The 22,001-nt window shown below is 37.7% G+C and overlaps 3 protein-coding genes across 3 annotated transcripts; all 3 read right to left on the bottom strand.

The window, feature by feature from the left end:
- Positions 1 to 286: 286 nt before the first annotated feature.
- Positions 287 to 2,954, bottom strand: LOC110856092 (protein argonaute-2). The gene is made up of 8 exons (XM_035856794.1): positions 2,910 to 2,954; positions 1,717 to 1,929; positions 1,557 to 1,649; positions 1,067 to 1,126; positions 907 to 999; positions 706 to 837; positions 577 to 635; positions 287 to 371 (listed from the first exon to the last, which is right to left on the bottom strand). The coding sequence occupies exons 1-8, from the start codon at positions 2,952 to 2,954 to the stop codon at positions 287 to 289; spliced, it is 780 nt and encodes a 259-aa protein (XP_035712687.1).
- Positions 2,938 to 10,688, bottom strand: LOC118432968 (protein argonaute 18-like). The gene is made up of 10 exons (XM_035856674.1): positions 10,376 to 10,688; positions 9,609 to 9,939; positions 8,737 to 9,025; positions 7,826 to 7,963; positions 5,333 to 5,706; positions 5,121 to 5,255; positions 4,419 to 4,561; positions 3,550 to 3,643; positions 3,287 to 3,473; positions 2,938 to 3,128 (listed from the first exon to the last, which is right to left on the bottom strand). Exons 3-10 carry the CDS (start codon positions 8,810 to 8,812, stop codon positions 3,070 to 3,072), a joined length of 1,206 nt encoding a protein of 401 aa, XP_035712567.1. The 5' UTR covers positions 8,813 to 9,025; positions 9,609 to 9,939; positions 10,376 to 10,688; the 3' UTR covers positions 2,938 to 3,069.
- Positions 10,689 to 11,279: 591 nt separating this feature from the next.
- On the bottom strand, positions 11,280 to 22,001 carry LOC110856091 (protein argonaute-2). Its single transcript, XM_022104532.2, has 18 exons — positions 21,683 to 22,001; positions 20,954 to 21,212; positions 19,781 to 19,882; positions 18,906 to 19,178; positions 18,323 to 18,460; positions 17,439 to 17,812; positions 16,826 to 16,960; positions 16,268 to 16,425; positions 15,791 to 15,887; positions 15,560 to 15,715; positions 14,861 to 15,058; positions 13,265 to 13,477; positions 12,758 to 12,850; positions 12,641 to 12,700; positions 12,473 to 12,565; positions 11,822 to 11,953; positions 11,684 to 11,742; positions 11,280 to 11,505 (listed from the first exon to the last, which is right to left on the bottom strand). The coding sequence occupies exons 1-18, from the start codon at positions 21,788 to 21,790 to the stop codon at positions 11,421 to 11,423; spliced, it is 2,733 nt and encodes a 910-aa protein (XP_021960224.2). The 5' UTR covers positions 21,791 to 22,001; the 3' UTR covers positions 11,280 to 11,420.

Below are 22,001 nucleotides of genomic sequence, written 5' to 3'. Positions count from 1 at the left end.
TATCTTGTAATTTAGTGAATAATTGTGCCAAAACATATGTAGTCCCTAATTTTGCATTTATATGTTTAAAATAATAATCCGAACTAGATTAGAAATCCGCATACTTTATTAATCAAATTTAACAAGTCTTTGTAGCAACGAGGAAGACTTATCACAATAGATTTAGCTATGATTCAATCATATTACGAGCATGAAATTGATAACATGAGGGGAGATTGATTTAAGACTTATTTAAATGGATTTAGAATCATGTTGCGATCGCGAAATTGATGGAGTGAGCTGAAGTTTACACGAAGAACATTGGATATCGCTTGGCCAGGTCGGGATGGATCGTCAACTTCCTCTCGAGGTCTTTCAAGTCAGCGTTTTCCCTAAAAAACGGGGAACATAAGTCATAAATACGTTACATTAGAATTCAGAAGTTTCAGAAATTTGCACACATGTCAACTTTGTAAACTTTGTAGGAATAAAATTATTCCCACAGTATTTAAAGTATTTAAAACTGTTTTTAAACTTTTGAAATGTTACAAAGTTTAGAGTGACTCAATTTTTCAAGTATTTATTTAAATTCCTCACCCTTCCCTTTCGATGAGGTGACGGGCCCGAAAAGCTGCCAAATGAGCATAATAGGTCGCCTACAAACAAATGATTAAAATGTTTAAATATAATCCCACAATTATAAAACTAATTAAATTAAAAACGTACGGCAGGGTAGGAGACCGGTTGCGTGCATCGAACAAATCCGTAGCAGAGATAGTACGTAATCTTCTGCAAGTCTCCCATCGTAAAATTGTTGTCGTCATGAATGACATGATACCGCGTGGGTTTGGAGGTGCCCTGCAGATCAAAAATAAATATTCGCGGATCAATTATTCCTATTTTTGATCATTACAAAATCACACCCACCTGAATGCCGACGTGACTATTCAGAAAAAATTCTCTCTCAGACGGATGCACAATCTTGGTATCGACGACCGTTCCGGGCGGAATGTTCTGGAACTGGAATACACAAAATCATCATATTTAAGTAACAAATCTGGTGTCAAATTAGCTCAAAATTCCTCACTGTCCCGACTCCGTCTTTTGCACCCATAGGTTGAAAACGCGTGTGGTGCCGCTTCTTGACCTGATAAAGACAAAATATAATAATTAATTAGTACAAACTAAATTACTGAGAATTGGTTAACAAAGGACTCGATAACAAACTTATCGTCTAAATTTTTAAGAATGGGAATTTATTTTAAAATTCTGGACCACAATTCGTAAAGCTGGTCGTTGGTTCCCAATTTTTTTAAATGTACACCCCAGATTTTGACACTTTTTGAAGGAGGCAGGAGGTCTTAAGTTTAAGAAGCCTTCAGAAAAATTGGAACTCGTCGAAAAACTGGCTCAAAAAACTCAGCGCTATTCGATTAATCAACTCACTGACTGGAAATTTGTCGTCCAGAATTTTAAAATAAATTCCCAAAGTTAAGAAATGACTAAAAACGTGCTAATTTTGATCATAAATCATCCAATCTCACGCTAATTAATTACTGAAACTTAGTTAAGCTTACGATCACGAAGGTTATCTTGATCTTATCGATTCCTTCCTTTTCCGTGATCGATTCACAAATGGCTTTCATTGGCTCGTACTCCTCCTGCTTAACCTGTCCACCAAATCAATTAATTAATTTACACACTTGAGATTCAAATTATTTAATATTTCTTTCTCACCGTGGGAAAGTACCCTTCCGACACGCCGTCACGAAACATCAAGATCCTTTTCGGGTACGCACCGTTGCTTTCCTTAAACTTTGCCAATTGTCCGGCCAGAATTTCGCCCATGTTCGCGATCAGCTCTTGACCACCATCCTGCGGCTGGATGTGCATCGAATATCGCATGCAGGATAAGTCGAAGGACGCCGTCACAGCGGCAATGCTTGCGCCCTGCAAGCAATAAAATTAGTTATTTAAATTAGTAAAATTAATAAAATTTCATTAGATATTAGCGACAATGAAGCCATAATTTCCACAGGGCGGAGATATACAAATATTTCCCAAAAAATGGACCCCGGACGGAAAACTTTGCAAAAATATTTACGAAATTTAGGTGGGCTGGGCTTACATACTTTCTGAAACTAGAGTATTTATAACTCCGTTCTTCCCAGGGTTTCGATTTCCGGGGATGGAACACCCACAAAAAGGCGAAAATCTGCCTGGAGAAGGCAACAATCGCACGAAAATAGTGGTTTTCTGAGGAAATTAAGTTTTTATCGTAGAAAAAAACAGAATGTCGTCATGATTTTGTAAAAATAAAGTATTTTAAGCGCGATAAAAAGCTAAGTTCTGTAGAAAATCTGTATTTTCTTACGACTGTTGCCTCCTCCACGTAGATTCATACCTATTCAAAAAATGTTTATTCATTCAAAGCCTTGAAAAAAAATATTTATTCCTTATTCAACATTCATAATTTGTAAAAAAAATACTCATTAATTATTCAACATTTATTCATTATTCACCATTCCTTCCTTATTCGTGTTATTCAAAATTCATAGTATTAGATGAATTTCTTAACTTTCCCTATGTATTAAGCATTGATTAAAAAAGGAATGATGAAAAAATATTCATTCATTATTCATTCACACGAATTGAATAGATATTCACTCAATATTCATTTATTCAAAAATCAGAATAAAATATTCATTCAATATTCATTCAAAATTTTGAATATTGAATGAATAATTTATTCATTCATCATTAAATGAATGAATGTGAACATGTATGCGTAGATTTTCGTTTTTTTTTGGGTGTTCCAGCCCTGGAAATCCAAACCTTGGGAACAACCGAGCTCAAAATACTGTATTTTCACAAAGTATTTTACGTACCCACCCCTGAAAATTAGTATGAAAATAATGCACAAATCTCACCCCAGCATTTGGACTTGGATGCGTCACGTCGGCCCCCAGGATCATGGTTTTCTCTTCAAAATACTTCTCAGTCAATTCCTTTATTGAAAAATTCGTTCCTGACAACTTGGAATTCAATTTAAGTAAAAAATTTCCAATTTTTTGGATGAACTGCGATTGCTTATTCAGCTCCGGCTTTTTCACGTTTTTCGACTTGATACAAGCCGTCAAAATTCCGACCTGTACAAAAACAAGAAATTTTGAACTGAATTTTTGCTTGAAATTAGTGTTTCTGGTGCAAGAAATAACGGCAAGAAAGTAGTTTTTGCAAAAATTTTGACCCGCAACGAACCACTTCCCGCTGCTGGAATGCTAGATGGCGCATATTTTTGTCTTACCTTGCTTATCGCAAGTTCCGCTTCCGCTTTGACGAAGGCATAGTCGCTCCCATCGGTCGGTAAGACCACGATAACCAGACCGACGTTCTGCTTCTTGCTTCTTCAGTTCTTTGAAGGCGACACGGATTCGTTCCAACTTCCGCTCCTGTTCTACTTTGCTTAGTTTTTCTCCATGGCGAAGGCGAAGCTATGGAGCAAAAGATAAGCCAATTATCCACCTCGAGTGCCTTAAATTATTTACAATTTTTCTATTTTTTTCTTACGTTTCCATTTGTAACACATTTTACTTCGGGCGTGATTCGGAACCCTTTCATGCCAAGGTTCTCCCCCAATTCAGTCAGTTTCGAGATAAAATACCTGAAAAGTAAAAAAACTGCGTCAACAAACAGTGGCCGCGGGGACAGAGGGACAATTTCCCCACGGTTATTTGATGTCTGCATCATCTGTCCATGTTAAATAAACCTCTCCCTTCCCCCATCCTACAATAGCAATGTCCCCAGATGTCCCCACGGCCACTGGCAACAACGGAGACAATAAACTCTCAGAAACAGAGTACGTACTCTACTCCTGGTAGTATTTGCCACCAAAATCTGACATTTTATGACCTTTCTTTGCCCTCGTTAACACACATACCTGTTCACTTTCATTCATCCATGAATGAGTCATAATCAGTCACATGAGACTGATTATGATAGTGAATGTTGTGAACGAAAATAAAATTCCAGTAATTTGAAAGAAAATGAGTGAATGTGAATGAAACTCTTCGGTCAGAAATCGGGATGACTGAACTTCGAATGAAAAAAATTTTTTGAACAGGTATGTTTAAATCACAATCACAGGGTCATTATACCTTCGAAATCATGGTGAATTTTTAAATCCCGCCTTAAACACTATCTAAAACAAATTATTACAACCTAGTGGCGACCGTGGCGCCGTGACCTTCTGACCCTCAAGGTCAGCTAACGAACTCCTTCCTTATACTTTTAAAATTACACGTCGATATTCGAAAGTAGAACTAAGAAAAAATCTGATTCGTTTCAAACTTATCGTGCAGATGGACAAATCGCTCGCAAGAACTGTGATTTAAGTACTTCGTTAATAAATCAGATACAAATTTGTGATCAAAACTTACCCTGAAACTCCTTCCTTCTTCAAAACTCCGTCGCAATCTAAGATCGCCCACTTTGGGAGGGTGGCAGCTTGCAGGAATTTCCTGGACGGTCCATTGGTGAAGCTCCATTTTCCCTCTTTCTGGTTGACGTTGGCATCTACTTTCTGCATGAAATAATGAACCCTTTTTATCTCGTTGGTTAACGCGGTTAAGGTCTTGTCTTCTCACAAAAATCGTTAAAATCATAATATTTCTCCGCACTGGGAATTTATTTTAAAATTCTGAATGACAAATTTGCATTCAGTGAGTTGATTGATGGAACAGGGCTAAGTTCTTTGAGTAAGTTTGAGATCTCCTCGTTCAAAATCTGGAGTGTGTATTTTTAGAAAATTGGCAACTATCCCTGCTCTACAAATTCGTCGTCCAGAATTTAAAATAAATTCCTATGCTGATTCGGACTAGTCGGGTCCTTCTTTATTTGAAAAACTTTTTCAAGGAGGAGATCTCAAGTTTACGAAGCCTTTAGAAAAATTGAAACTCGTCAAAACTGGCCCAAAAAACTCAACGCCATTCCATCAATCAACTCACTGACGACAAATTTGTCTTCCAGAATCTTTAAGTAAATTCCCTGAGCCGAGAAATTATTAAGTAGAAATGTGTTAATTTTAACAATTATGAGTCAGCCTTATTTTTAAAAACAGTTAAAAACAAGTTCTTCCTTACAGCGCCCCTCGAGTCCAAGGTCCTCACGACGGGTGGCGGGATGACGGAAGCGTTCTCTATAACGATGGGGTTCTCTTCGATAGCTATTCCAAATTCCTTCAGCACTTCGCACGTCCCAAATTCGCTTCCCTTTCTCTGCAAAATATCAAAATTTTCAAAGTATTAAATAACAAATTTATAAATTGGTCCTCTGTCAAATACGAAATTCTTACGGATTCTTCAATCTTCTTGAATCGTTCTTTCGGCCCCACTGCTGCCCCCTTGATCATTTTACTGGTCAGGTTGGCTTCCATTTTCCCTTTGTACGGCTGGGTAACGATGGTGCATAACTCGAGGGGGACGTAATTCGTCATGTTTCTGTTCCCCACGTGAACCACGGGCCATTTTGGGTGTCGAATCACGGTGTTCTTAAACTTCCTCATGTATTCGACGATGTTAATCGACCTTTTCGCCCCATTTTCGTCCGTGATGTCGAAGGTGTAGCCCTCAGCGGACTGGAATATCAACGCGTTCGCGGTGTAGGTGTGATATTTCTGGTACACGCCTCTCGCGTCACGTGGTCCAGTCCCGTACTTGATAAGCTTTCCTGGCAGACAGAAAAAAATGGTAAAATTACCAAGGATGGTCAAAATACAGTATTTTGAGCCCCGCTTTTCCCAGCGTTTGGATTTCCAAGGCTGGAATACCCACAAAAAGACGAAAATCTACTTGGAGACGGCAACCGTTGTTGAAGAAAAGAACAGGTTTTCTGCAGAAAGAAAGATTTCATAGCTGCCAAAATACTGTATTTTTTAAATTGTGAAAACTATGCATTTTGACAGCGATAAAAAGTTGATTTCATCAGAAATTCCTAATTTTCATGTACTGCTGCCTTATTCACGTAGATTTTCGTCTTTTTATGGGTGTGACAGCAATGGAAATCTAAACCCTGGGAAGGCCAGAACAGAACTCAAAATACTCTATTTTGGCCATCCTTGAAGATATGTACATACAGTGTCGGACAGATGTCTACGTCCACATAGTCGCGTCAATTTCATTTTCAAATTGTCACTGAACTACTGAACCAATTTTCATCATTGATATATCTAATTCTCACAAATTTAACGTAATTTCATAAAACATATGAGTTATTTCTGAAAATTCTGGGAAAACTGAGAATCATAGTGCAGAGCGAGAGAGGATGAAATTTGAGCGGACAAAAGTCTACGTCCACTTCACTTTAATTGTCAACAACAAAAATCTCTCCAATTTATAAAATCAGGTAACTTAATAAATCTATCAATAACATATGCCGCATTAATTTTTAAATAATTTTCTTCCAGAAAAATATGATGGCGTCGACACGCAAGGAAATTCCTATCGCTATTCGAGATCTTGTCATTCAGGACTGGAAGGGTGGACAAAAAGGGGGGCTGTCGCAGAGACAAATAGGGACCAAGTATAAATTAGCAAGGACAACCATCCAGACAATCATTAAGAACTTTAGAGCTAATGGTTCAGTCCAAAACAAGGTCAGAAGTGGTCGAAAACCGATTTTGGCTCACCGAGAAGTACGCCACGTGCTCAACAAAGTCAACGTTACACCCTCACTTAGTGCTCCAAAGCTATCTACCGAGATCAAGGAGATGTTCGACAAACAAGTTAGTCCTAGGACCATCCAAAGAACACTGAACAAGGGAAATTTGAAATCCCACAGAGCAGTCCGGAAGCCTCTTATTGTACCGAGGAATGCAACCAAACGAGTGAAGTTTGCCAGAGACCACATTTCCAAGCCACAAACATTCTGGGACATATTTTATGGACTGACGAGTCAAAGTTCAATGTCTTTGGGTCAGATGGGCGTCGTAGAGTGTGGAGATATCCAAAAGAAGCATTGAATCCAAAAAATCTCAACCCCACAGTTAAGCACGGCGGCGGGTCGGTAATGGTGTGGGGATGCATGGCTTCAAGTGGGGCAGGAAAAATGGAATTTGTTGACGGAATTATGGACCAATACAAGTACCAGGGAATACTTGACCGTAATATCCAGGAATCTGTTCGAAAACTTGGACTTGGACGACGATTTGTCTTCCAACAAGACAACGATCCGAAACACTCTGCCAAGTCCACCATGGAATACTTCAAGAAAAAAAATTTCGAAGCTAGAATGGCCTCCCCAATCTCCAGACTTGAATCCCATTGAGCATCTGTGGGACCACATTGAAAGAGAAATAAGAAAACAATCTTTTTCAGGAATTCCGGGCCTAAAATCCAGAATTCTTGAAGTTTGGGAAACCATTTCTGAAGATGTGACCAAGAATTTGGTAAACTCTATGACTCGACGCCTTGAATCCGTCCTTAAAGCGAACGGAGGCCCAACCAAATATTAAAAATTAATTGTTATAACATTCCTTATAAATTACAGTTTTTTTGTATGTTTTCTCTGACTGGACGTTGACTTTTGTCCATCCAATTGTTTTCATTTTGAATTAAAATACATCTCTGGCCTAAAATAAATTTTTTAGCGGAAAACTAATAATGTGCTATGAAATTACGTTAAATTTGTGAGAATTTGATATATCAATGATGAAAATTGGTTCAGTAGTTCAGTGACAATTTGAAAATGAAATTGACGCGACTATGTGGACGTAGACATCTGTCCGACACTGTACATTTTCTCAACTTTGTATAAATAAAACCATTATTTATTAATTATTAATTAATACCTTTTAATGCCTCGGTAGCAACCTCGATGTACCATTCATCCCAAGCATCGAGGTCAAAAGAATCATTCTCTGCCAAGTTGCATGCTTTGCCGACATATTCAGCGAGTGACATTTTCTTGTAGAATGCTTTCGACGCCACTAAAAAATAAGAAACGCAATTTAATACAGAATTGGATGAGTAATCGTTAAAATCAGCATATTTTTAATCATTTCTCAGCTCTAGAATTTATTTAAAAACTCTGGACGACGAATTTGTGGATCCACAAATTCGTCGTCCATTCGTCGTCCAAAAAAAATTCGCAACAAGATGCTCGAGCATCTTGTTGCGAATTTTTTTTAGAAATATGCACACATTCCAGATTTTGACACATTTTAACGGAGAAAATCTCAAGTTTAATGAGCCTTCAGAAAAGTTGGAGCCATACCTGTTCCCTTTCATTCATTTTACTGATTACGATAGTGAATGACAATGAATGAAAATGAATTTCCTATCATTTGAATGTGAAAGATTTGAAAGAAATGACTGAAAGATTTCAGATGAATGATTATGAATGAAAGATTTTTCACTCATTTCATTTTTGATCCCATGCTTACAAGTAAGAAATGAAGTCCGATGAAGTGAAATGAAATGAGTTTGGAAGAAAATGACAGAATGTGAATGGAAGAAAATCTTCACTCAGAAATCGGGATGACTGACTTTTGAATGAATACTAAATTTTTGAACAGGTATATATGATTGGAACTCGTTGAAACTGGCTTCAAAAGACTCACTGCCATTCCATTAATCAACTCACCGTCGCCAAATTTGTCGTCCAGAATTTTAAAATAAATTCCCAGAGGGGAGGAGAAATGATTAAAAATGTGTACTTATTCCGCCGAAGAGTCATCATATTTAATTAATTAAATCTTACGGTCGATATTAAGCGTCGCCCTTTCCTCCGACCCCAGACAAAGGGACTGATAATGCCCTTGCAGCAATTCTAGCATCCAATCCTTCCCGTCCTCGCCGATCAAAGGGATTCGCTTCTTAGGAGACTCATTGAAGAAACTATGATTACAGGAAATGTAGTTGAACGAGGGGGCGTGACGCAGGGCCACGTCGAGTCCTTGAACTGCCGTTTGTGACAGGCCTCCCACCGTCCCTCGACGATTGGAGAAAATCAATAATCGAACTCGTCCAGATTTTGCCTCCGTCGGTCGCTGTGAAATTTATAGGACAAGAAGAAATCAGTTTAACAATGGAGGTCTGCCGGGTATGCGATCTGATTTTGGAAAACTAGTGTCAATCTAGAACAAATTTAATTAGGATGAAATTTGCAAGACACGATCTCGCCTCCCAATGGGCACGTTTGACAGTGATGTTTGCATCCAAAGAGGAGAAAACGCATAGTAAACTTGGAAAGTGAACAATTTTATTGCACGTTTTCCCCTCTTTGGATGCAAATATCTCGGCCAAACGTGCCAATTGGGAGATCGTGTCTTTTGCAAATTTCATACTAATCAAATTTTGATACTAATTTGCTCAAAATCTGTGAACGAACACACGTTGGGAGACCGACAATGTCAGTTTAGTTTCAAGTTGTAAAAAAGAGGTTAAATTGGTACAAAAGTTTGAACATTTTGGCAAAAATTGACTACTCATCCGTTGGAAATTAACGAAAAGAACAAATCAATTGTTCAATGGTACGAAAGAGATTGCAAATTTGACTAAAAAATAAACACTTCTGGCAAAAACAAGCCACAACAACCTAACCGTTTGAAGGAATTTTTAATTTGTGCTTACATTTCAATTTCATCGCCACTTTGAACCTCCGCCGCTTATCCGGGTCGTCTGGATCGGCCATCTCGAGCGTGACAGAGTACGCATCTCCGTTCGGAAAGTCCAGCTTCCCCGCCGTGAACACGATCTTCCTCCCGTCGAAGGGGACCTTCCAGGTCAACACGGCCTGGTTCTGCTTCTCAAACTCCTTCCAGATTTCGGACACGACCCGTGCTGGAATTTCGGTCTTTTTTGCAGCATCCCCACCACCCCCAGGGTTTCCGTTGATGTCGACGTTGGCGATGACCACGTCGTATTGGTATATCTCCTCGGGGAAGTTTTCCTGGAGGGTGACCTTCAAGGAATAAGATAGATAAGCAAGGATAACCAAAATACTTTATAAAAATATACAGTATTTTGAGCTTCGTTTTTCCCAGGATTTGGATTTCCGGGGGTGGAACACCCACAAAAAGACGAAAATCAACATGGAGAGGGCAACAGTCGTACGAAAATACAGGTTTTGTGAAGAAATTAACGTTTTATCGCTGTCAAAATACGTTTTTTACACGATTTTTTAAGTGTTTTGTTTGACACCGATCAAAAGTTAATTTCCTCACAAAACTTGTATTTTCGTACGACTGTTGCCTTCTCCACGTAGATTTTAATCTTTTTGTGGGTGTTCCACCCCCGGAAATCCAAACCTGGCCAAGAACGGAGCTCAAAATACTTTATTTTGACCTTTGACCTTTACTTTTTTTCTAAAAATTCAAGGGAAAAAATAAACTTCTTACCGGGTAATGATTCGCGATGAGAGAAATTTTCTTTTTGGTGTGTAATGGCGCCTCCCCCTTGACCCGCAGGGGACGTGGGGACGTGACGACGACGACTTCTTTACTGGCGGCCATTTCTTCAATGGAGGAAACTTTGTAGTTTTTTCGTGCAACTTCTTTTTTTGAAAAATTGAAACTGACTTTCTGGACAGAGTGAAATAATCGACCGACCGACTCAAGTTTTTTGGACAGACTGAAAATTCTACTCGACTTTGGAAAATTTTTTATTAAATTGAAATTTTACGTTGGCTTAACTAGGCTTCCAAATTTGAAGAGAAACTGACGAGACTTGAAAAATAAAGAGTTGGAGAGCTAGCTTGATTTGGCTTCGTGGTGCCGTGTCTCGATTTTGGGGAATGTTGACTTCGTCTGCAAACCTTGGACATTTTGAGATCATAAAATTTTGCACATTTTTTGAGACACATTTTACTTTTATTTTATTGTATTTTATAACTATGACCTTATCAAAGTGTGAAAAATGATAAGCCAAGAAGTACGAAATATGTCATCAATTGAAATTATGAGTCGGGATTCAATCTAAAAAATAATCTTACGTCGAACAACGGCGGCGAAAGTGGGGGGTCATTAGCATTGTGAGATAGGAAGAGGAGGGGGGTTTATTAAATTCATAGTTTATAAATTTCTGGGGGGGGGCAATGTCCTCCAGCTTCCGCCAGCACCTACCTCGAATAATTCATTTATCCATCGCACCAAAGAATGTTTACTAATTCGTTTCATTGTCGAATTGAAAACTAGCAAATTAATCTCGTAATTTTATGAAATAATTGTGCCAAAACATGGTGCAGTTTTTAAATGGATAATTTATCTCTAATTTTACATTTATATTTAGAACAATAAGGCAAACTAGATTAGAAAATCAATCCCAAATATTTTATTAATCAATCAAACTTAACAAGTCTGTAACAAATAAGAGTTGTCTAAATAAATAAAGATTTGAATATGATGTAATCATATTATGAGCATGAAATTGATTGAGGAGATTGATTTAAACGAAGAACATAGGATATCGCTTGGCCAAGTCGGGATGGATGGTCAGCTTCCTCTCGAGGTCTTTCAAGTCCGCATTTTCCCTAAAAAACGAACAAAATCCAACATTAGAATTCAGCAAAATCAGAAATTTGCATATATGTCAACTTTGTAAACTTTGTGCCAATAAAATTGCTGCAGTTTTTGTAAAGTTCTTAAAATTTTAAATGTTACAAAGCTTGACGTGACTGGATTTATTAAGTATTTAAATTGCTCACTCACCCTTCCTTCTCGATGAGATGACGGGCCCGATAAGCAGCCAGATGAGCGTAGTACGTGGCCTACAAATAATTAGAATACATATAAATATAACTGAGCAATTATAAAACTACAGATAATTAAATTAAATTAAAATCCCACCGCTGGATATGAGACGGGCTGGGTGCATCGAACGAATCCGTAGCACAGATAGTACGTAATCTTCTGCAAATCGCCCATCGTAAAGTTCGTGTCGTCATGAATGACATGATACCGAGTGGGCTTCGAGGTCCCCTGCAAATCAAAAATAAATATTTACCAATCAATCAGATCAATTATGTCCAGGGTATAGTTTTGGACGTTCAAAACTACTTTTGGACTGGTTGCCCAAAATAATTGTGGACGTCTCAAATGACCAAAAGCATTAGAAAAAGGGAGAAAACTTTGTATATTCAAATTAATGCATAGTTAATGTAATTAATATAATCACCAATTAAGTTTGAGCATTTTGGTGTGCGTAATACTACTAAATTATACAAAAAACTCGTTTTCAAGTTATCTTACGAGAAATTAAAAAATTTCCGAAAAATGCCGTATTACATACATATCAAAATTAATGGGAGTTTACATATTTTGCACATTAACGTATTATCAAAACATTCAATAATGAAGAACTTGCAATATTTCCTCTTTTGAACATTTCTTCGGACGTCCAAATTCAGTGTCATACCCGAATTTTGGACGTTTTTTTAACAGTTTATCAAAATTACAACGAAACCCTGATTGTTCAAATTATTACAAAATGACACTCACCTGAATGCCGACGTGACTATTCAAAAAAAATTCTCTCTCGGACGGGTGCACAATCTTGGTATCGACGACCGTCCCGGGCGGAATGTTCTGGAACTGGGACATACAAAATCATCATCATTAAATAAATAAGTAACAAATCTGGTGTCATATTAGCTCAAAATTCCTCACTTTCCCGACTCCGTCTTTTGCACCCATAGGTTGAAAACGGGTGTGATGACGCTTCTTGACCTGATAAGCATAAAATGCAAGAATTATTTAGTACCAATTAAACACTAATTAACTTACAATCACGAAGGTAATTTTGATCTTTGGGATTCCCAAGCTATCCGTAATCGATTCACAGATATCCTTCATTTGCTCGTATTCCACTTCTTTGACCTGTCCAACAAAATTAATAATAATATTTAGATCAACGTAGGACTCGATCATATATCGTCAAAATCAGTACATTTCTCTCCTCCGGGAATTTATTTTAAAATTCCAAACAGCAAATTTATAGAGAAGGCCGTTCCCAATTTTTTTTAAATATACACTCCAGATTTTGACACTTTTTGAAGGAGGAGATCTCAAGTTTAAGAAACCTTCAGAAAAATTGGAACTTATCGAAACTGGCTCAGAAACCTCATCGCCATTCCATCAATTAACTCACTGACTACAAATTTGTCGTCTAGAATTTTAAAATAAATTCCCAGAGCAGAGAAATGATTAAAAACATGTTGATTTTGATGCCGAGTCATCAATCATCAAGGTCAATTTACATATTTGAGATTCAAATTATCCAAAATTTCTCACCTTGGTAAAGTATCCTTCTGACACGCCGTCACGAAACATCAAGATCCTTTTCGGGTACGCCTTGTTGGTTTCGAAAAACTTGGCTAACTGTCCGCTCACAATTTCGCCCATGTTCTCGATGAGTTCTTGGCGACTCCTTTGGGGCTGAATGTGCATCGAATATCCCATGCAAGACATGTTGAAAGACGCAGTGACGGCAGCAATGCTCGGGGCCTGCGTATAAAATTAGTACCAAAAAATGCAGCCATAATTTCCACATATATTTAAAATATATACATTATATATATTTCCACATATTTCCACATATATATAAAAATGTCAAAATATTTACGAAATAAAACCACTAATAATTAGAATTTGCGCAAAACCTATTGTATTTTTGAATATAATGATATACCAAAGGTGATTTACGTTAAATGGGACGATTTTGAAGCTTAATAACTTAGGCACTATATGTAATATCGCTTTGAAATTTTAGGCCTTTGTAGATCCTATTCTCATCATTGTTGGTTTAAAATTTCAAGTCGCTAGTGTAAAAAGGGCCTGAGATACAAACATCCGAAAAAAAAGTCACGAAAAAATGTTTTTCAAAACACCCAAAATTTTGAGGTTTAGAATATTTTAAAATTCTCTAAAATTGTTAATTGTTCATAGAATTTGATGTCGATGGTATCAAAATTTTTGGCATTTATCTAGCTTTCATAAATAACTTCAAATCGGGTAAAAAAAGTTTCACCTCTTTGAATACCAGGACCAAAACAACTCAGAAACTTTTCTTTTTGATAAAATGGAACTATATAAATCACCATATTTGAAATTTTTTTATGATTATTATTTTGTCAGTTAGAGGAGGCCTTTCTTAATATAATGGCACCTGGTTGGTTTTCTAAGTTTTAAATTCGATGTTTGGTATGGATTTGAAGTAGACCGATGACGCTTAAATCGCGTGGGGGCTATTTTTAGGTTTTCTCCAAAAATACAGCCAGTTGTATTTGGGGGAAAAAATTAATTGTTTTGAGTTCCCTGCACACTGGGGCATAATATATGCCACATTTTAGTTTTTTTTACTTCGCCAAGAACTTTTGTAGGCAGCAATTGGGAGTTGGAAAAAGTGTTCTCCACACCCTCTTGCTCTGGGGTTTTTTGGGGGGGTCATTCCTGTCTTGGGAGTTAATTTTTGGTACAGACACATAGCCTTGGGTCACATGTTATTATGCTCAAAATTTGGGGTCAAAAGTCTAACCAGTTTCGGAGTTGTTGAACTTCAAAGTCGCCCCATTTAACGTAAATCACCTTTAGTATGTACATTGTTTGTGATCCAATTTCTTTGAGAACAAATATTCCGTCTCACATCATTAGAATATTTACAAAATGCATGTATTTTAAATATGTAAAAGATTTACGTAGTTTGTAAAATAATCAATACCGGAAATATTTACATTTTTGAAAACCTAGAAATATTCAGTATGTAAAATATTTTGAAATTTTTGTGCTCTACGCGAGTTTGGCAACACACCCACCAAAGTTTGACTGTCCAAAAAGTTGAAAATAAATACATAAATATCCACCCTCTGTTAATTTCAAATCTCATCTTACCACAGAATTTGGGCTGGGATGCGTCACATCCGCTCCGAGGATCATCGTCCTTTCCTTCAAGTACAGGTCGGACAATTCCTGGATGGAAAAATTCGTCCCGCGAAGCTTGGCGTTCAACTTGAGGAGGAAATTTCCAATTTTCTGATTATCCAATTTCGCCACGTTGTGTTGCTTGATGCAAGCCGTCAAAATTCCGTACTGTACAAAAACAAGATATAAATTTAGACAAACAATAACTACATTTTTGCTTGGCATCAGTGATTCCGGTGCAAGTAATCAGAAATTACAGGATGAAAGGGGTTCATTCCAGCTATTTATTATGCCCTACAAGAAAAGCAAGGCGCAAGAAACTACTTCCCGCCGCTATATTTCACGAGGCACGTGGCACACGTTTCTTACACTTTTCCTCAGTTTCTGACACCTCGCATTTCTTGCTTTGCAGTGCAAGAAATGTAGAAAATAAACAGCAAAAAAAGAAACTCTGACAAGAAACCACTTGCAAGAAATGACTGGGAGAAAGTGGTTTCTTACAGCTAAATAATTTAACCTGCAAAAAATGCAAGGCAAGAAACTATGCCCCGCCGCTATATTTCATACTGCACGTGGCTAGATCACGCTTATTTCTTGCACCTTCTTGCCTTTCTCACTTAAGAAATGTAGCAAACCACCCGAAAGAAACACAGCAAAAACTGTACTCACCACAACTTCCGCTTCAGACTTGATGTGGGCATAGTCTTTCCCATCTGTCGACAAGATAACAATAATCAAATCGAAGTGTTTAGCCTTCATTTGCTGGAAGGCAGCACTGATCCGTTTCAATTTGTTGTCCCATCCTTCCTTCTTTTCGGGGTGGAACTATCCAGGAAAATATAAGTCAATCAATGATAATCCGTATAAATTATTGATAATAAACATCTTTTGTTTTCTTACGCTGGCGTCTGAGTAACATTTTACAAACGTCTTTGGTACACGGAACCCTCTCATCCCAAGGCTCTCCCCGACTTCGGTCAGTTTCGCGATAAAATTGCTGAAAAGTATGGAAATAAAGAACGGAATACATCATCTCCTAAGACAAATTTGGCATTTGACTTAATTTATACGTTACGAGGTTGCATTTCCTACGAAAATTTACTACCCTTGACCTCATTTACACGGCCAAGGAGTTATTATACCTCGAAATTATGATGGTTTTTGAAATCGCCACTTCAAACTAGATCTAAAACTGTCAAAACAAAATATTTTTGGCCTTTGACCTTTTACCCTGCCAGGTCATTTAACGAACTCTCCCTTTACATTTAAAATTAGATGCCGATATCCAAAAGCAGAACTAAAAGCTTTATTCTGTCAAAAGTTATCGTCTTTACGGACGCTAAATCAGAGGTACAAAAATTTGTGACCAAAACTTACTCAGCAACTCCTGCCTGCCTCTTCGTAATTCCATCACAATCAAAAATCATCCACTTTGGGAGGGTGGCACCGTCGCTGAATCTCTTGGACGCTTCCCTGCTATTTTTATCCTTGAAGTTCCATTTACCCTCTTTATCGTCGACTTTGGCAATTGTTTTCTGCACAAAATAATAATTAGGGGTTGGTTTAACGTCACAAAAATTGTCAAAATCAGCACATTTTGTAATCATTTCTCGGGACTGGGAATTTATTTTAAAATTCGGGACGACAAATTTGTAGTCGGTGAATTGATTAATGGAATGATGCTGAGTTTTTTTAACCAGTTTCGACGAGTTTCAATTTTTCTGAAGGCTTCCTAAACTTGAGATCTCCTCCTTTAAAAAGTGTCAAAATCTAGAGTGTGTACATTTTTTAAATTGGGAACAACCTGCTCCACAAATTCGTCGTCCAGAATTTTAAAATAAATTCCTAGAGCCGAGTAATGATTAAAAGCGCGTTCTGATTATTAGTCCTTGGGTTCAAATTTAATTGGAAAATGCGTTAAAAGTCGGTCCATACAGCCCCTCTGGAGTCCAAGGTTTTCACGACGGGTGGGGCGATGACGGAAGCTTTCTCGATCACGATGGGATTCTCTAAGATATGAATTCCAAATTCATTTAGGACTTCACACTCTCCAAATTTGCTTCCCTTTCTCTGAAATATACCAAAATTTCTAAATTAAATATCAAATTTACATCAAGCTAAATTACCAGAGAGGTAAATATGTATTTACGAAACTCTAATTAAATATTTACGAAAAAATCCCAAACAATAATATTTCCGAAATATATACGAAAAACAAACATCAAAATTAAAATTTCCACAGTATTTTTGAAATTACTACGCTGAAGTTCTTTTCACGTCAACTTTTTTATGAACAGAAAAAATTGCCTCAAAAAATCGTAAAAATATACATATTTTTGAAAAAAAATATGTAAAAGATGTACGCATTTTTGAAACAATAGCGGAAGTTCTTATATATCCCCAAAAAAATTGCCAATATGTAATAAATATTTCGAAATTTTCGTAATCTCTGCAAGTTCCACAAAGTTTCACCGTTGGGCCTCATCAATTTAAAAAAAAACTTGAAAATAAATAGACATCCGCCTTCTTCCAATTACGAAATTCTTACCGATTCTTCAATCTTTTTGAATCGTTCCTCCGGCCCCATTGCTGCCCCCTTGATCATTTTGCTCGTCAGTACTGGTTCCATTTTCCCCCTGTAGGGTTGCGTAATAATGGTGCACAACTCGAGAGGGACAAAATTGGTCATATTTCGGTTCCCAATGTGAACCACGGGCCATTGTGGGTTTCGAATCTTGGTATTCTTAAATTCTTGCATGTACTGGACAATGTTGATCGTCCTTTTCGCCCCCTTTTCGTTCGTGATGTCGAAGGTGTACTCCTCAGCGGACTGGTTGATCAAGGCATTCGCGGTAAATTGGTGATACTTCTCGTACACACCTCTCGCGTCGCATGGTCCAGTTCCATACTTGATCAATTTTCCTGGTTGGTACAAAGCAAAAAAAATGAGAAGATTATCAAGTGTGGTCAAAATACAGAATTTTGAGTTGGGTTCCTCGCAGGGTTTAGATTTCCAGGGCTGGAACACCCACAAAAAGACGAAAATCTGCGTGGAGAAGGCAATAGTACCATTAAAATGCAGGTTTTGTAAAGAAATTAACTTTCCATCCCGGTCAAACTACTTTATTTTGAAGAAATCGTGAAAACAATGATGCATTTTGAGGAAATTAACTTTTGATCGCTGGCAAAACACTTAAAAATCGTGTTTTGACAGGGATAAAAACTTAATTCCTTTACAAAGCCAGTATTTGTGTCCGACTATTGCCTTCTCCACGTGGATTTTCGTCTTTTTGTGGGTGTAACAGCCCTGGAAATCCAAACCCTGGGAAGAAACAGCTCAAAATACTGTATTTTGGACACGCTTCTTGAAGATTATGTTCGTCCGTCGGCCCACCGCAAATAAAATAAATCTTGTACAAATAAAATCATTACCTTTCAATGCCTCGGAAGCCATGCGGATGTCCTGCTCTTTCCACAAGTTGCTGTCCAACAAATCCTTGGCGTCCAAGTTGCAGGCACTACGGATAAAAACGTGCAGCGGCGTTTGCTTGTAGAAGGCCTTCGTGGCCACTAAAAACATTAGAAAGGAAAACAGGAATTTTACTTGGTGAAAATAATCCAGAATTTTGAACCCCGTTCTTCCCAGGGTTTGAATTTCTAGGGCTGGAGCACCCTCAAAAAGACGAAAATTTACGTGTAGAAGGCAAAAGTCATACAAAAATACACGTTTTCTGGAGAAATTGACTTTTTATCGGTGTCAAAATACTTCATTTTTTTATCGCGAGAACAATATATTTTGACAGCGATAAAAATTAAATTTCTTAAAAAAACGCATATTTTTATTATATGACTTTTGCCTTCTCCACGTAAATTTTCGTCTTTTTGAGGGTGTTCGAGACCCGGAAATCAAAATCCTGAGAAGAATTTAGCTAAAAATACTCTATTTTCCCCAAGTCTAGAAATTTATGCAAATAATCCGATCCCTTAAATAATTAGTTAATTAGCTAAATCTTACAATCAATATTGAGCGTGACGTTATTCCCCTCCCCCAGACAGAGGGATTGATAATGCCCGTGCAGTAGTTCGAGCATCAAATCCAAAGAAGTTCGATTTTCGGGGAATTGATTGAAAAAACTCCGATTGCAGGAAATGTAGCGCATCGCGGGGGCGTGATGAAGAGCCACGTCGAAACCTTGAATGACGTCCTGCGGCTGCTCGACAGGCTTCCCCTTTTCCATCCCGGATCGGAGAAACTCGAGGATCGAGCTGGTCAAGACTTGGGCGACCACTGTGAAATTCAGGACAAGAAGAAATTAGTGTAAGTTTAGTTTCAAAATGTAATAAATAAATACAAGTTGGTGCAAAATTTGAAAAACATTTTGGTAAAAATTGAGCGGGTCATGTCATCACTGCGCTTGGAAAAAAGGAGTCAGAAATCAGTGTCAGTTTAGTTTCAATTTTGAAAATGAGATACAAATTGGCACAAAAACTTTTGGAAAAAAATTGAGCTAATCGTGCCCTAACTTGGAAATTAAAGAAAAGAAGAAATAAGTGTCAAATTAGCTTCAAATTGGTTAATTGGTATGAACATTGGATGAACATTTTCGTACAAATGGAGCCGGTCGAAATCAGTGTGAGTTTAGTTTCAAATTATAAAAAACAGGTACAAATTGGTACAAAAATTTGATGAACACTTTAACAGTAAAAAATGACCAGGTTATCATGTCATCACTTTGAAATTAACGATAAGAACAAATCAATTGTTCAACGGTACAAAAGAGTGCAAATTTGATGAAAAATAATCAATTCTTCTCAAAGCAACAAGACATCACAAAACTTTGCATAATCAATTCATGAATTTATAATTTGTACTAAATATTCTTTGCTTACATTTCATCTCAACTTTGAACCTCCTCTTCTTATCTGGGTCGTCCGGGTCATCCATATCCATCGTAACGGAGTACGCATCCCCGTTCGGAAAATCCAGCCGCCCTACATTTAAAGATAATTTATTGCCATTTGCGTCATGATGTAAACCAATTTGTAATTAATTAATTTATCTCTGTTGCCTCTTTAATACCGAATTAACAAACAAACAAACAAAAGAACAAACTATGTTGACATTTAAATGAAGAATAAAACAAATTAACAAACTGAATTGATATTTGTTAATTGGTAATACTACTTGAATACCGAATTAACTAACAAACAAACTACGTCGACACTTGAATGACAAATAGAATTGATCTCTGTTAATACTTGAATACCAAATTGATAAACAAAAAACAAACTCTGTTGACACTTGAACGAATAATAAAACAAATAAACCGTCGCAAACGCGCATACGGAAGTAGCTTCAGACGTACTTCACCCCAAACGGTCCCACCACAACTCGGGAACACTTAATTTCACTCTATTTCACCTATAGATTAATTTTTTGTAAAAATCTCATTTTGCCCCGACCACACCCCCTGGCGACGAGGGGGTGTGGAACAACTCGGGAACACTTAATTTCACTCTATTTCATCTATAGATTAATTTTTTATAAAAGTCTCATTTTGCCCCAACCACACCCCTGGCGCCTAGGGGGTGTGGCACAACTCCGGAACACATAATTTTACTCTATTTCACCTATAGATTAAATTGCACTAAAAATCTCATTTTGCCCCGACCACACCCCCTGTCGCCAAAGGGGGTGTGGTCCGGTTGCCCCCAAAAGTTGATAGGATCCTCCCCCTGGAGTCCTATGTATGATGGCGAAAACCGATTTCGATTATCTCGATCCGTTCTCCTGATATCCTGCTGACAGACAGACGGACAGACAGACAGACAGACAGACAGACAGACAAAGTCTTCACATAAAGTAGCTGAAGCTACTTAATAAACAAACTGGTGAATTGATCTCTGTTAGTTGCTAATACTTGATTGAATACCGAATTAACAAACGATGCTGACACTTGAATGACAACTTGAATTGATCTGTTAATACTTGAATACTACCGAATTAACAAACAAAAAACAAACTCTGTTCACATTTGAATAAACAAATTTAATTAAACAAACCTGCCGTGTACACATTTTTTCTCCCATCGAAGGGCACCGTCCAATTCAGCGCGGCCTTGTTCTGCTTCGCGAATTCTTTCCAAATCAGGGGCAAAATCCTGGCTGGAAGTTCGGCCACTTCGCCGGCGCCCTCTTTCCGAGCCTCCACCCTCTTTTTTCCAGCATTGGCAGCCGCAGAATTTCGAGCAGCGGCGTCGACGTCTAGAATAACCACGTCGTAATGGTAGATCACCTTGGGGAAGGCGTTCGTCTGTTTGACCTTGATTAGAGACAAAAACAAGGTCGATTAAAGGTCAAAATAATAGAAATTTAAGTAGAAAAAGAGCAACTTATCGGTCCGAGTGACATTGACAGGAAGGAGATAAGATAAGGTCGATTCAAGGTCAAGAGGATAGAAATTTAAGAAGAACAACTTATCGGTCCGAAAGAAAGACAAGGACAATTAATGGTCAAAATAATTGAAATTTAACTAGAAAAAGAGCAACTTATCGGTGCGAGTGACACTGAAAGGAAGGAGATAAGATAAGGTCGATTCAAGGTCAAGAGGATAGAAATTTGACGAGAAAATGAACAACTTATCGGTCCGAGGGACCTTGAACGACCAAGATAAGATAACGTCGATGCAGTTCAAGCCTTAAATTGTATTCCCTTGTCTTGCCTTGCCCTTCAAATTTCAAGGTCAAGACGATAAGGAGAAAAACTTACCAGAATTTAAGTAAAACAACTTACCTTATAGTGGTTCACTTTTACCGAGATGTCCTTCCCATTCAAGGGTGCCTCACCCTTCACCCGCAGGGGACGTGGGGACGTAAAAACTTCTACTTTCCGGTCGGCCATCTCTTCCAGCAAGAGAGGAAACTTTCTACCTTTTTTTGGGCAACTTTTCTTTGAAAAAAATGAAATTGAATAAACTAAATTTGATCGACCGATTGAAAGAAAACTAAATTGGACTTTGACAAATCAAAAGTTTTCGTTTTGAATCAAAATTTTAAGCAAAAACTAAGAAGAAACTGAGGAGACTGGAAAACGTGGTTGCTTGCGAAATGGC

This window comes from Folsomia candida, unplaced genomic scaffold (genome assembly GCF_002217175.1).
Source record: "Folsomia candida strain VU population unplaced genomic scaffold, ASM221717v1 Fcan01_Sc014, whole genome shotgun sequence".
NCBI classification, from domain to species: domain Eukaryota; kingdom Metazoa; phylum Arthropoda; class Collembola; order Entomobryomorpha; family Isotomidae; genus Folsomia; species Folsomia candida.
This window is presented reverse-complemented; position numbering and strand designations above follow the sequence as displayed.

What these genes read in the sequence shown, in the direction of transcription:
- LOC118432968 (XM_035856674.1), bottom strand. Translation starts at nt 8,812, where the DNA reads ATGCTAGAATTGCTGCAAGGGCATTATCAGTCCCTTTGTCTGGGGTCG. An exon ending in GGCGACGCTTAATATCGACC is followed by an intron (nt 7,964 to 8,736) that starts GTAAGATTTAAT and finishes CTTATTTTTTAG; the next exon opens with TGGCGTCGAAAGCATTCTAC. An exon ending in AAGAAGGAAGGAGTTTCAGG is followed by an intron (nt 3,644 to 4,418) that starts GTAAGTTTTGAT and finishes TTTACTTTTCAG; the next exon opens with GTATTTTATCTCGAAACTGA.
- LOC110856091 (XM_022104532.2), bottom strand. Translation starts at nt 21,790, where the DNA reads ATGGCCGACCGGAAAGTAGAAGTTTTTACGTCCCCACGTCCCCTGCGG. An exon ending in ATCCCAGCCCAAATTCTGTG is followed by an intron (nt 13,478 to 14,860) that starts GTAAGATGAGAT and finishes TTTTATACGCAG; the next exon opens with GCCCCGAGCATTGCTGCCGT. An exon ending in CAGAAGGATACTTTACCAAG is followed by an intron (nt 12,851 to 13,264) that starts GTGAGAAATTTT and finishes TTTGTTGGACAG; the next exon opens with GTCAAAGAAGTGGAATACGA.
- LOC110856092 (XM_035856794.1), bottom strand. Translation starts at nt 2,954, where the DNA reads ATGATCCTGGGGGCCGACGTGACGCATCCAAGTCCAAATGCTGGG. An exon ending in CAAAAGACGGAGTCGGGACA is followed by an intron (nt 1,000 to 1,066) that starts GTGAGGAATTTT and finishes TGTGTATTCCAG; the next exon opens with TTCCAGAACATTCCGCCCGG. An exon ending in AACCGGTCTCCTACCCTGCC is followed by an intron (nt 636 to 705) that starts GTACGTTTTTAA and finishes ATTTGTTTGTAG; the next exon opens with GCGACCTATTATGCTCATTT.